The sequence below is a fragment of the Somniosus microcephalus genome, chromosome 5, assembly GCF_052327205.1.
Source record: "Somniosus microcephalus isolate GS21.2 chromosome 5, FLI_Smic_1.0, whole genome shotgun sequence".
Taxonomy (NCBI): domain Eukaryota; kingdom Metazoa; phylum Chordata; class Chondrichthyes; order Squaliformes; family Somniosidae; genus Somniosus; species Somniosus microcephalus.
In genome coordinates, this window is record NC_140991.1 from 222,447,460 (window position 1) to 222,462,631 (window position 15,172).

The 15,172-nt window shown below is 41.6% G+C and overlaps 1 protein-coding gene across 1 annotated transcript in view; it reads right to left on the minus strand.

Annotated features, from left to right (window-relative positions):
* ice1 (KIAA0947-like (H. sapiens)) overlaps nucleotides 1-15,172 on the minus strand; it is a 160,586-nt gene that overhangs the window by 58,569 nt on the left and 86,845 nt on the right. The window contains exons 11-13 of the mRNA XM_085988719.1: nucleotides 11,574-11,666; nucleotides 10,971-11,371; nucleotides 3,361-8,577 (exon numbers count right to left, since the gene is read on the minus strand). Coding sequence (XP_085844845.1) covers nucleotides 3,361-8,577; nucleotides 10,971-11,371; nucleotides 11,574-11,666 — 5,711 coding nt within the window. The remainder of the gene's footprint in view (nucleotides 1-3,360; nucleotides 8,578-10,970; nucleotides 11,372-11,573; nucleotides 11,667-15,172) is intronic.

The following is a 15,172-nucleotide window of genomic DNA, read 5'->3' on the forward strand; positions in this document are numbered from 1 at the left end:
CCGAACGCCGACCTGCTTTGCAGCGCCGGCCGTCTCCCGAGTGCTCCACCCTCCGTCTGTTTGCCTCCGCCTTCCGACTCGCTGCTCAGCCCCGCTGCAGAGCCACCTGATCGAGCCCCAGCCCGCCGCCCAGGAAGGATTAGTGCAGTACCTGCCACCAGCCCGGCTAGCTGGTGAAACCACAGTTTTTTTTCTTTTTTTTTTTCTTCGACCTTCGTCTGAGGAATCGATCGCCTTGAGGTGCTGCCGAATTGCAGGTAAGTCCGTTTCCAATTCGTCGCCACTGTTGTATCCGTGTATTAATGGAGACACGGAAGGCAGGAGTTGGTTTGACAGGTGTTTACTGAACAAAGTCTGGAGGTGAACTAAAAGATACAAGACACTATACAGGCTTATATACCCGAGTGGTCACTACCGGTATTACAGCACACAGGGGCTCTTAAAGGTACATACACTACAGTTGGAATAAACGGGTCGTTTTCCGAGTGGCAGGCAGTGACTAGTGGAGTACCGCAAGGATCGGTCCTAGGACCCCAGCTGTTCACAATATATATTAATGATCTGGACGAGGGAATTGGATGTAATATCTCCAAATTTGCAGACGACACAAAGCTGGGGGGGAGGGTATGCTGTGAGGAGGATGTCGTGAAACTCCAGCACGATTTGGACAGGTTGGGTGATTGGGCAGAAACATGGCCAATGCACTATAATGTGGATAAATGTGAGGTTATCCACTTTGGTGGCAAAAACAGGAAGGCACATTATTTGAATGGTAATAGATTGGGAGATGGGGAAGTGCAAAGAGACCTGTGTGTTCTTGTACACCAGTCGCTGAAGGTAAGCATGCAGGTGCAGCAGGCGGTTAAGAAGGCAAATGGTATGTTGGCCTTCGTAGCAAGAGGGTTCGAGTACAAGAACAAGGATGTCTTGCTGCAGTTGTACAGGGCCTTGGTGAGACCACACCTTGAGTATTGTGTGCAGTTTTGGTCGCCTTACCTGAGGAAGGACGTTCTTGCCATGGAAGGAGTGCAGCGAAGATTCACCAGGCTGATACCTGGGATGGCAGGAATGACGTATGAGGAGAGATTGTGTCGATTGGGCTTATACTCACTGGAGTTTAGAAGACTGAGAGGGGATCTCATCGAAACCTATAAAATTCTGTCAGGCCTGGACAGACTAGATGCAGGAAGGGTGTTTCTGATGGCCGGGGAGTCCAGAACCAGGGGTCATAGTCTAAGGATAAGGGGTAAGCCATTTAGGACTGAAATGAGGAGGAATTTCTTCACCCAGAGAGTGGTGAACCTGTGGAATTCTCTGCCACAGAGGGCGGTGGAGGCCAGTTCATTAAGTATATTCAAGAAAGAGTTGGATATATTTCTTAAGGCTAAAGGGATCAAGGGATATGGGGAGAAGGCAGGGACCGGGTACTGAATTTGGATGATCAGCCATGATCTCATTGAATGGCGGAGCAGGCTCGAAGGGCCGAATGGCCTGCTCCTATCTTCTATGTATCTATGCAAGCCTTGACATTGACTATCGGCAGGCTGGAATCTTTTGGTTTGTATGACTCAAATACTCACTACATAAGTATAGGTAATGGAAGCCAATCGGCCCATCTAGCTCATCCTTCCACAGAAACCTACAGGAAATCCCAGCAGAATATCTAACTCTCTCTTAAGTTAATATCTTAGAAACTTCTATAAGGTCCTCTCCCATTTGTTTCCTTTCAAAACTGAAGAGTCTGAGCTTTTCTAACCTTTCCTCCCAACACATCCCTCTCCAACATTGAGGATCAGCTATGTGTCATTACTCTGCATCAATTCCAGGGCTTAGATGTTTCCCATGTGCCTCAGTGACCAGGACTGAATACAGTATGATAATCTAGTGCAACAAGTATTAAAGGTGCAGTTTGACGAGAGCAGTGTGCAACTTCAGCATGACGGTTTCAGAATTATACTCTACTGATTTGGCAATAAAGCATTCTGTTTGTTTTATTGATTATTACTCCTATAATGACTGGACATGGTAAGTGTTGAGCCCATTATTACTTCCATATCGGCCTCTCCTCGAACAAGTTCAGTAACATGCATGGACTAGCTCCCCTATTTTATGACCATTAATTGTATGAGTAGTGTGATGTCTTTAGAAGAGTTTTATATTTACCTATCCTTATTTAATTACACTTATACTCTGGCAATGTAAAAAAAATTGTTGCCTCAGACTTCTTAAGTGCAGTTTCTGTCTACAATTGGAGGGGAAAAAAATCAACTAGCCTGGACCTCCTTCCTGGAACCCTATTCAATGGGTCCTCTCTCAAAACACCCCTACACAGAGGGAAAGACCGGCTGATGCCAGTGTGAGCAGAGAGCACCAATGGTCCACAACTATGCAGAAAGAAAGACTCAACCCATAAACACCCAAAGAAATGTTTATACCTGATCATTAGTTTGTTAATTTTCCTGTTTCAATTTGTAACCTTTTGCTTCTAGTGTTTGGTTTCTTGAAATAAAATGATCACAATAAAAATTAAGGATTTCTTTTTTATACCTACTGCACTAGCTTATCATGTAATTTTAAATTTGGGAATAGCTGAGAATTGGAATTCCATGTTATTTGTGACAGATTAGTATTAATACTTTTTAAAATGAGGAACATACATGTAAATACAAGAGTCTGACACACTGGACTAAGAAAAGTGATTTGCAATCACAGTAACTATTCAGTCTTACAACAGAATCATTACTGTATTAGATGAAGGTACAATGAGCAAAAGGACAATATTTTGTTTTGCATACATTAACTAAGCACTGTCTTTTTTGAGGCGTTTTCATTGGAGAGTTTAATTTTAGAAAGAGAGGGAGAAGGAATGAAAGCAAAATAAATTATAATTGTATGAAAGAAAAAACCTGCATTTGTAGATCACCTAATTACATACTCATGACAGACCAAAGCACTTCACAAACAGCAAATTACTTTTGAAATGTAATTGCTGCTGTTATGTAGGCAAGAGCTTCAGCCAGTTTGTGCACAACAAGATCCCACAAACAGCAAGTAAAATGAATTACCAGTCAATTGTTTTTTGGCAATAATATATGGCACTTTATCACTTCACACATACCCAATGAATTACTTCTGAAGTGTAGTTAGTTATTACCACACAGCACAACAAACCCAGCCCTCAGTGGGACTTTTATATGTCCTTATCTTCCTCCATTATCAGCAGTTACCCAACAACTTTAATTTTTGAACATTTACAATATATTAATTATTACTACCATGAGACTAGTTTGACCAAAACAATTGAATGGCAAGAGCACCTTCTACTGTAGTATAGTAATAGAACTGGTTGCATATGCTTACCTTATTGCCACTCAATTCACAAATCACTTCCTTCTCTTCATCGCGCAATACTGGGATCTGAGGTATATTCCCAACAAAGACATGGCTGCGAATAACAGGAAGTAGGTCAAAACAGGATTTAGTAATTTTCATTAAGGCACTGGTTACAGCCTCTTCACTTGAATTAACAGGTTCAAGAGGCTGGCAGAAAAGTTCAAGTCCAGCTTTACTTCCAGTTTTCTGTTCTACTAGACCATTGTAAAGTGGTTTGGTTGTGTCTACAACATTTACAGTCGAGGACTCTTTTGGGGTGATTAAATCAGCAGTATTATCTCCATGCTGAAAATTGTTTTCAGTTTTCAGTCTTTTAGTATTTTCTGCTCCATCGTCTTCTGCAGTTCTTTTGGCAGCCATTTGGTCTCGTTTGGGTCTATCCATGGTATTCGAAGTGACAGCAACAACTGGCTGCTGCTGCTGCTCCAAATCTTTTGCATGTCCATCGGTTTTTGTGCCTTCAGACCTGGAATTGCTTCCTGCTTTCACAAATGCAGTTGCAGTTGAATTGATTGCTTTGAACCCCATGATTTGATTCACAGCCCCGGCTTGGTTCTCACCATCTGCAGGGCCACGCATGCTGAGCTGAACATTTCCACGGAGAATATTTAAAGTTCTTGCACGGGCAGAGAGGTTAGGATACATGGCATCCAGAATCTTTACAGAGTTCTCCTGAGGTAAAGTTGAACCTGCAGTTGCTGATGCAGACTGAGGTAGTCTCCCAGGCACAGGAACAGCATGTTTTGGGGTTGCAGTGCAAAACTGTAATGGAGAGGACTGGATTCTCTCATTTCTTGCAAATTCTAATGGGGATGGTGAGTGTATTGATGGAGACTTTTGTTGAATATGATCAAACTGAGGTGAAACTGAAGCAGCGTTTGAGGTCTCCTTTGAAGGGGAAGCCAAATCATCTGCAGGGGACCACAAGGAGGCTACACTAGATGTTGTAATAAGAGGGGATATCGGTCTTGTAGCTCTTGCAGTTCTTGGAGGTGTGGCTACAAGTGGTGGCAGCAGAGGTGGCAGAGGTTGTCCCATTTCTAACATCACTTGATGGATTTCTTGTGTGCACAACGCTGGAGCAGAAGTGTCAGCATTGGCTAGTACAGGTGGATTGTTCGGATTTGAACCTCTGCTCCTTAAAACTACACGACTTTTGTAGGCGGATTGTGTTTTTGACTTTTGTAAACTGCTATCTTGCTGCACATCTCCATGTCCTTCACTCAAAGCACGTGGTAAACGTCTATACACTTGTATTTTTCTGCTTTTTGAATTCTTTCTGGAGGTCTGCTCACATTCTGAAGTTCCAAATGACTCCATATTCACTGAATTGCCAACTGCACTTTCAAATAATACCTCTTTTCCACACAATGCCACGGAGTGAACGGGTCTCCGAAGGTCTGAAGGAAGTGATGTGTTCCCAGATAGTCTCTTTGCCTTTGGCATTCCTACTTTATCTTTTTCAACAATGTCCATCTGAGAAACAGACTCAGGAGCAGCTAATAGATCATTGCTAGTGTAAAGCATAGTTTGTGAACCATCATATATTAATTCAGTTTGTGTTGAAATGTCGACTTTTTGTACAAGAGGTATGTAATTGAAGGTTCCCTCTAGAGTAGTATTTGTAGAATTATTCACTTTTTTTACACTTGCGATGCAATTGGGCATTTCCTCTGCAATTCCAATGGAATTCTTGTTTATTTGGATGCCAAAGTGCTCTTTTGTACAAGTGTTACTGTCTTGATTGGAACAGACTTCAGGAGAGCTTTCCAATTTCTCCACAACTTCTGGATCATTTTGCAGACAATTATTTCCCACCAAATGTTTATTTTCTATTTGCGTACATCCTAACAACAGGTCATCGTTAGGGCTCGATTCTGAAAGAGGCTCATTGTCACAAACTTTCAGCGCAGGGTTATCTGAATCCAAAGCTGAAGCTTCACATTCTACTGACATAGTATTGTCACCATTTTCACCTGCATCTTCAGAATTTATATGTGTGTCGTTGTTTGCTTCAAGCACTGGAGTTTGACAGGTGTCTTGTGAAAAACCTTCATCCAAAGTCACCAGTTCAGTTTTACTCTCTCTGCAGTCAGAATGAATAGCTATTAACTCTTCCTTAGCATATGTTATGCTTTCAATATTACAAACCGTTTCATCAGATTCCAATACACTTTTAGAATTAAAAGGCGAGCCAGCACATTGAACAGTAGCATGGCCAGTAACAGAAAGGGAGCACTGCTCAGTTTCAGTTTTGTAATTCCCAGTCTGAACTTCTAGCTCATGAGTCAGATTTTCAGGTGCGCACACTTCAGTTGCAATTTCCATTTCAACCACTTTATGATTAATGGCTTCCTGTGTTTCTCTCTCGGGAGTTAGACTCTTCCCATGCCATTGCTTTCTTTTCTTGATTTTTCTAACCAACATTGAGACTTCTGCTTCAGAGTTCTGTGGATCTTCATTCATCTCGCAAATCTGAGTTGAGGCTGACAGTTGTACCTCATTACCAGGCAGCTTTCTACTTTTCAAAGGTATGTCCTCACTTTTTTCTGAGTTTGCATTTTCTTCAGATTCCACTACATTATTATTCACAGTATCACCTATTTTGTTCTGCCCAACTTTAGCAAAGTTTTCTTGCCCAACACTATCCAGTAACACATATGGACTTGAGGATTCAGTTGAAAAAGCATTAATTTCAAACTGTGTGGCAGTCTGATCAGAAGACAAACATTCCCCCGATAGCCTTACAGTCCGGTTGTTTTTCTTTCCTATATCACTTCTTTCTTTTTCCTTGTTTTCCATTAACTTATCTTTTCCTTCATTCCACATATCAACTGGACTTTCACAAACAGTGTGTTTTACCTTTTCAGTATCTTCAGTTGATTCCGACCGTGCGCAAAGGAAACCCTGCTTTTCATATTTATCAGACATTCCTACAGTAGAAGTAAATTTCATGGATTTGTCCTCAGCAAGATCAGTTACCACAAAAGAACAGTCAGACTCAAGAAATGAAGATACTTCTTTTGTGTTGGTAATTATATCTTGCTCATTTATTGTGTACTTGGTTTGGGAATCTTCAATGGAGGACTGCACTGAAATCAATGTGCATTCAAGAAATGAGTTATTGGAACTAACTTCTTCCACCTCCTCATCTTGTGTAGAAATGCAGTCTTCGCACTGGTCCTGAATAACACCAGGTAGCACAGAACTGTCAAACTCAACAAGTGGAGAAGCCTGCTCCATTTTGTTAAGACAATCTTGACCCTTTGTTGCAGACTCTGCTTGGGCCAGGTGGGTATTGAATGGCACTAAAGTTGATATACATTTAACTTTTGGTCCGCCAAATGTAGAACCATTGGCATCTACTTCCTCTAGTTCCATATCCTTAATATGACTATAGTGCTTGAAACGGTCTTGAGTGACATCAGCTACCATAGAACAGTCAGACTCAAGCGAAGATACCTCCTCAGGTTTGTTGAGACTGTCTTTCTCCTTTATTATTAAGTCTGATTGAGTCGGTTGAATAAATTCCTGTTCTGAAGGTAACAGTTCATTGTTAGGACTGTCAAAAGTAGAACTATTGGAAGCTATGTTCTTTATCTCCATACCTCCAGTACAAACACAGTCCTTGGACCTGTCTTTAGCAACATCAGCTATGACAGAATTGTCAGTCTTGGCAAGTACAGTTGTCTCCTGCATTCTGTCAAGTCCATTTTGTTCCTTTGCTACAAACTCTTCAATATCATTGGACAGCACAGAAGTCAGTGTGCTTTTATCTTTTTGATTATCAGATATTAAACTACCAGAATTAATTTTCTCCATTTCTGTATCCTCTGTAGAAACATAGTTCTTTGACTTATCCCGAGATATGTCAGTTTCCATAGAACAGTCAAAATCAGCTCGTGGCGTTATCTCCTGCATTTTGTCAAGTCCACTATGCTCCTCCGCTACAAATTCAGTATAGGTCTGCTGAACATCAGAGGCTGGCATTGAATTCAGTGTGCATTTATCTTTTTGATGATCGGATATTGAACTACCAGAATTCATTTTCTCCATCTCTGTATACCTTGTAGAAATGCAGTTCTTGGACTTGTCTTGAGAAACACCAGTTTCCATAGAACAGTAACCCTCAGTTGGTGGTGTTATCTCCTCCATTTTGTTAAGATTTTGCTCTATCATTTCCACATCAATTAGCTGCAATGAAGTCTGTGTACATTCACCTTTTTGTCTGTTAGATGTAAAACTATTGCAATTAACTTCCTCCATCTCCATATCCACAGTAGGAATGCATTCCTTTGACTTATCCTGAGCAACACCATGTACCACTGTACTGTTAAGTTGTGAAAGTATTACTTTCTCCACTGTGTTAGTGCCAATTTGCTCCTTTGTCATGGATTCTGAATTGGTGTGCTCCATATCAGAGGGCAGCTCTGAAGTTAATGTGCATTCATCTTTTTTACTGTCACGTGTAAAACTATTACAATGAATTTCCTCCATCTCCATTTCTTCAAAAGTTGTACCTAGTTGTCCACAAGCACTGGCTTCTTGTAATACGAGCTCCTCCATGTCCACTTCTTTAACAAAAGTGCCTATCCCATATCCTTCTTTGCTGCATGGCTTTGAACTTTTAAGTTCAGGTTCCACTGTTTTAAGATTAGATATTACTGAAGCCACAGTGTCTTTCGACCCTTCTGTAATATCATCCCCCTGCATATTGTCACTGTAATTGTGTCGCAGAGATGTCAGATCCTTTTCATGAACAGCGTTGGTTGCGAGAAGAGAATCAGCGTTGCACATTTCTGGAGTTCTGGTCACATCCAAGTCCTTTACAGTTTCCTCAAATAAAGATTGAGCTTTAGCACTGTTCTCATTTCTACACTGAACATCTCCGACAATCAAACAAGGATCTGACAATTCACCCTTCACTTCAGTTTTTGTCAAACACTGCTCATTCAGGTCTTTAGTTTCTGCCTCAGTGCAATCCATTTTCTCAGCAGGTAACTCTCCAACTGTACTTTCAGAAATGCCTGCTTCCACCATGGATGATTGATCGGTTATCAGCACCTCGGTGCATCCAGAACTATCAAGTTGATCAGGCTCTGAAACATTTTCACTGCAGCTTCTTCCAGGAAGATTTCTACCTTCATCATCACTTGAATCGGTAATATCTCCAAATAAGGTTTGCTGCATAAGAGTAAAAAAATTTACAGTTATTTGACATTCAAGTTGTTTCTACCGAACAGAAAATGGTGAAGCAGCATGACATTACCCTTTTATCATTTAAAAATCAGATAAACCATGGCTCTCATGATATCCTACTTAGTAGCTAAGCCACAGAGATCAGGAAGATCCCAGGGTCATTCTTCAGCCCGTGCCGAGTTTCTAATTTCAGTCAGGGCAGTAGTTGGGATGCTACAATTCACTTAGCGTCCCTGAGTTGTTGAAGGGAAAAAAGGAGCTCCTAGGTTCTTGATTGCCATTCAGCACTGCTGTTAAAAATGCAAAAGGGTGGATGTAGATGACAACAGAATCAGACTTGTCTGTGATGGCCTGTGTGCTTGAATAGCCAGTGAACACTCATTCCTTGTCTCACACACAAATAATGATTACTCAGGCCAGGAATTGGAGGGTGCTTACTGCATTGGAACTGTACCTCAGCAAAGAGTTAACAGCTTCAGACGAGGGTAGGGGACAAAACTGACTAGGAAAAAAAAAATCTGCTCCAGTGAGCTGGAATTCCTTCGAGCTACAGGCAATTTTAAGACACAACTGACAACTTCCTTTTTCATTTTAGATCAGTTTAGGCATATTTTGTTCCTTTACCACTCCAATATGTTTTGTATTCCTCTTGGATCTCAGGTTCTATTTGAAATGTTCTTTGACAAAAGCTACCTTTTAGAAGACTTTTATGCCCTCGATGTATCAACCAGCATGACATTAACATACTGCTTCAGTTGTGCTGACATGGGGTGTTCTGCCTTCTTGTGAAGCTTGGAGCACCAATGAGCATGCAAAGGCATACAAGCACTGTGTCCTGCATTAGACCACTATAAATATTGGCTGTCAAAATATGACAAATGATATTAAGTTATAAAATTCAACTGGCCAATAATTGATCTCCCAGCTATGCCAGTATGGATAAGGGAGAGTTCTGTTTATATACACATATATACTAAAAAGACTGCTGACATCATTAGGAAAACAAATCAAATGTTATTTTTCCCTCTATCAACACATATAGGCTGAAAAATGTAACCTGAATAGGACTCATAATTCCGGTTTGTTCCAGTGTAGCTTTAAACATTTTCTTGTGCACCATCAAATCTAAAGATAATCTGGGAGTATGGGAATATCACAACACTTCCATGGCATTGCTTGTGAATAGTATGGTGTCTGGAGTACAGTTGTGATGTTTTAGGTGCTAACCTGACCTGTCCCTTTAAGTACACCCTGTAGGGAAATGGTGTAAATATACAAATGCAGGTTAATTGTAGACTGCGGAAGTCAATAAATCACTTGTAAATTTTAGGCTGCAGGTCAACCACGGGCTTTCTTTCTCTTTGTTTAATAATATTTTATATCTGTAACAAAATGTGACAGTTATCTTCCTCTCTCAAACTCTCCCTTTGTCTCTCTCAATCTCTCCCCTCTCGTAGACTGGCGAGATTCCACCAGGTAGTGGAAATCTGGAACTTTCTCCCCCAAAATGCTGCGGATGCTGGGTCAGTTGAAATTTTCAAGACTGAGATTGATAGATTTTGTTAGGCAAGGGTATCAAGAGACTATGGAGAAAAGATGGGTAAATGAAGTTGAGGTACAGATCAGCCATGATCTAATAGAATGGAGGAATAGGCTCGAGTGTCTGAATGGCCTGCTCCTGTTCCTATGCAACACACAGAGAGGAATTTATTTTTCCTGATGGTCAATTAAATTTTTTAATCAAGGTAATATTATTCATTTGTACATTTTTTGTGCTCATCAAGGAAAAAATACTAATGTTGGACCAGTTGCATAGTAAAGCTCCCTATTCTCAACTCCAGCATAACCTTAGCCTAAGAGGAGCACCCCTGACATAGCCACCACCCCTGCCGCACCCCCCATCCCACCACCCCCTCCATTTCTCATCCAACCATCTTGCTGGGCTGTGTGTGTGGTGTTACCAGAAGTCACCTTGTGCTGTAGGCCTATGCCCACCAAGAACTGGACAGAGAAAGGAAACCTTCACCCTCAGTCTGGGCTGGATTCAAGCACAGGTTTCAAGTGGCAGGAGAGTGTGCTAATGCACTGAATCACATATTATCTCAAACCACATTTATGTTTTCTAGGCCATTACGGAGAACAAACTGAGTGGTAATTCCCCGTGGTACCTCACAGCCCTGCCCAAATGACCTTGGCGTTGATTATAACAACTCCAATTAAATATTTAGTGTAATACTGTAATGTTCTGAAAATATGACAGCCCAAGGACCTGAAAGACTACGTGTTAAACCAATCATTGGAATAACTAATAGAATATTTACTAAAATGTATAAAATTAAGTTGTTCTGTAATAAATACCAAATTCTGCTTAGACCTGCCTTTTTAGTTGAAGGGGAACATGGCAGTGGAGACAGTTGTGGCGGAAGAGGTTCAGTCCAATCAAGTATCTCTTGCAGCTGTTGGCTTAAAGCATCTTGCTCATCATCATCATCACCATCAGTATCCGTACTTGAAGCACTTAGACTGTCAACAGGATCTTTCTGTTTAGTCGGTTCTACAGTTTTGTCATCATAGGAGGCACTGTCGCTATTGCTTTTCAGTCCTTCATCAGCCAAACTCTCATCCATCTCTAGGAGATCATTTTCCTCTTGGTCACACTCCAGCTGACGTGAGGGTGAGGACGTTAGCAGCTCTGAGGTTTCTCGTGGACTACTGTGACTTGGGTTAATTAAACTGCTTCCAACGATCTTACATTTCCTCCGTGGATTCCCTCTCTTGCCTACAACAGTATAGATTGTAAAAAAAAATTTAAACATGGTCAAACATTTCTAGTTTTTAAAAACAGGTTTAGACCCCCCGCCCCACAACCAACCACCATCATCATTACTTAAGCTCTTTGCTAATAAAGATGAGGAATGTTCATGCTATCCACTTCTACACCCAGTGACATGGTCAGACAATTCAAATTAGGCTCGGCATACCTGGGCTGTTAGCGCTTCCCTTGTTTGGCTTCTCTTGTACACTGGGCCTTTCAAGGCACATCCATATTTCATCCAGCAACAGTTTTACTTTATCTGTGGGTACAATCAACTGTCAATACATCACTCTGCTATTTCAGTTTCACCAATTAAGATTTAAACAATGGTGAAGAAGAAATCAAACATGCACAGGTAAATATTTGGGATAATTTTCCAAAGTTGTGCTCCCAGGGGGGAGCCTTGCCCGCCAAGAGTACATTCTGAAAATTCAGGCATGCAGATTTGGTAATTTTTCACCATTTAAAATAATAGTCGGAAAATGATGTCAGTGCATGCCTGAATTTCCAATATGTGCTCTTGGCAGGAACACAAAAATCAGGAAATTAACCAAGGTCTTTTAATTCTAAGGTAGAACTTTTGAAATGTTCAGTGTCAGTATTTCTAAAAAAAAGTTTACTTCTCAGTGAAAGGCCTGGGAAATAGAAAACTTGTATTTTTTTTAAATGTTTTATCAAATTACTGACATTTTACAAAGATAGTTTCTCGAGCATTAAGATATGAGCCTAAATCAAAATATGATGCTGTGACGTAAATTTTTATGTAATGTAGTTAATGCATTTTTAAAAATGGGGTTGTAAAAACCCGAGCTCATCACTAACATTTTTCAAACTTCTTTTAGTATAAAGGAAGCAGCCAAAATATCACTTCAGGTTTTTCTCTCCTTTTTACAAATCAACCATTTAAATACACATCCTGATCACTTCACATTTAACATGATTTGATTTATCAAAATATTCCCAAATATTATCTTTGATTATCCAGCCCAAAATATGACTATCTTCTACCTATAAGTTAAATTCAGCATGTGTAAATTATACACACCGTAGCACATTATTGATTGGTCTCAAAATTCTTCATATAAAAAAAAATCCAGTATTCACATCTGGCATACGGATGCCCATCATCAGGTTTAAACATAAGGGTAGATTTACTTTTTGCTATTTGTAGTTAAATGATAAAGTACATTCTTAATCAAAGCATATGAAGCAAAGATGCAAACTCTTCCCCAATGACTGTGCTTATACAATCCAGAAGTATGATCAACAACCCCTTTAAACTCAAAAAAACATAATGGCCCAAAATTTCGGGTCAGGGGCTTCCCGCGGGTGCAAGCCCCCGACCTTGCGCGCCGGCCGTTGAGCTGTGGGCCCCCGTGGAATTCCGATCCGGGGCCTGCTCCAGCTGCCGGCGCGCAGTGCTTGCGTATCCCAGGGGCGCAGTTAGTTTGATGCGTCCCCTGGGATCACGTGGGCTATGGGCAGCCAATCGGAGCAGATAATGCTCCATTCATAAGTCTGACAGGAAGTGCTGTCAAACTTAGAAATACTACGGGCCCCTTCTTCTTACAAAATATCACTAAATCTTCAAATAAATTTTTAAAAACATCACATTTTTTAAATAAACTATAAATTAAATGAAATAACTATTTTAAACAATAATTTAAATTTTCGAAAAAAATAATTTTATTTTCTAACAGAGCTAAAAATAAACTTACCTTGCTTTAAAGTATTTAAAAATAATGGCCCAGAAATTCGGGTCTCCACGGGTGAGTACGCATGGGGTACTCACCCATAGGCCCGATGGAAGTGCCGGTTTCCTGTATGCATTGCGCATGCGCGGGAAACCGGCACTTCCGTTCCTCTGAAGCAAGAGGTTCAGAGGTCGAACGCGTGCGCGGGGGAGGCTGCGCGTGCGCATGGAACTTCGTTTTTTTTTTTTTTAAAACAGGTTTTTCCGTGAGGGTAATTCTGCAGAATTTAGAAATATAAAAAGCAGGCGTAAGGCCTGCTTTTCACAAGGTAAGTGGTGAATTAATTAAAATTAAAACATTTTTTCCACAGGTTTATTATTTTTATACTTTAAAGCAAGGTAAGTTTATTTTTAGCCCCATTAGAATATAAAATTATTTTTTCCCAAAATTTTAATTATTGTTTAAAATAGTTATTTCATGTAATTTATAGTTTATTTAAAAAATGTGATTTAAAAAAAAAAATATTTGAAGGTTTAGTGCTATTTTGGGGCTGTAGTATTTATAAGTCTTGACAGCACTTCCTGTCAGACTTATGAATGGAGCATTATCTGCTCCGATTGGCTGCCCATGGCCCACGTGATCCCAGGGGACGCATCGAACTAACTGGGATACGCAAGCACTGCGCGCCGGCAGCTGGACCAGGCCCCAGATCGGAATTCCACGGGGCCCTACAGCTCAACGGCCGGCGCACAAGGTAAGTGCAGGTCAGGGGCTTACACCCGTGGGAAGCCCCCGACCCGAATTTCTGGGCCAATAAACCTGTGGAAAAAATGTTTTAATTTTAATTAATTCACCACTTACCTTGTAAAAAGCAGGCCTTATGCCTGCTTTTTACATTTCTAACTTCTGCAGAAGTGCATGCAGGAAACTGGCACTTCCATTGGGCCTACGGGTGAGTACCCCGTGCGTACTCACCCGTGGAGACCCGAATTTCTGGGCCAATGTACATGCAACAACAACAACTTGTATTTATAGAACACATTTAACGTAGTAAAACATCCCAAGGCACCGCACGGGAGTATTATAAGACAAAAAATTTGACACCGAGCCACAAGGATAAATTAGGGCAGGTGACCAAAAGCTTGGTCAAAGAGATAGGTTTTAAGGAGCGTCTTAAAAAAGAGGTAGCAAGGCAGAGAGGTTTAGGCAAGAAATTCCAGAGCTTAGGGCCTAGGCAACAGAAGGCACGGCCACCAATGGTTGAGCAATTATAATCAGGGATGCTCAAGAGGGCAGAATTAGAGGAGCGCAGATATCTCGGGTGGGGAGGGTTGGGGGCTGAAGGAGATTACAGAGATAGGAAGGGGCGAGGCCATGGAGGGATTTGAAAACAAGGATGATAACTTTGAAATCGAGGCGCTGCTTAACCGGGAGCCAATGTAGGTCAGCGAGCACAGGGGTGATGGGCGAACGAGACTTGGTGCGAGTTAGGACTCAGGCAGCCGAGCTTTGCATGACCTGAAGTTTACGTAGGGTAGAATGTGGGAGGCCAGCCAGGACTGTGTTGGAATAGTCAAGTCTAGAGATAACAAAGGCATGGATGAGGGTTTCAGCAGCAGATGAGCTGAGGCAAGGGTGGAGACAGGCAATGCTACGGAGGTAGAAATAGGCGGTCTTTGTTATGCTGTGGATATGTGGTCAGAAGCTTATTTCAGGGTCAAGGTTGCGAAGAGTGTGGTTCAGCCTCAGACAGAGGTCGTCGTACGTGTCTTCACACTGTTCCCTTTGGGGAACTGTATGAAGTGGTGGAAGGATTTCTGGCCGCGATTAACGCTCCTTCCGTGACCGTAACCATCTTTGTACCAGCCATTAGGGTGGTTAGTCCTATGGCGGGAGGGTTTTACGGGCTCCCACAACCCATACGAGGGGGGGGGGGGGGGGCCACCCACACCCATGGACGCAAGTATCCCGCTGGAAGTCAACCCAGAATTTAGAGCCGGAGCTCCGACTCCACTTGCCGGGACTGTCTGGAGCAGGGTTCGAAACCCTACGCCTCCTGGCCCAGCGGCGG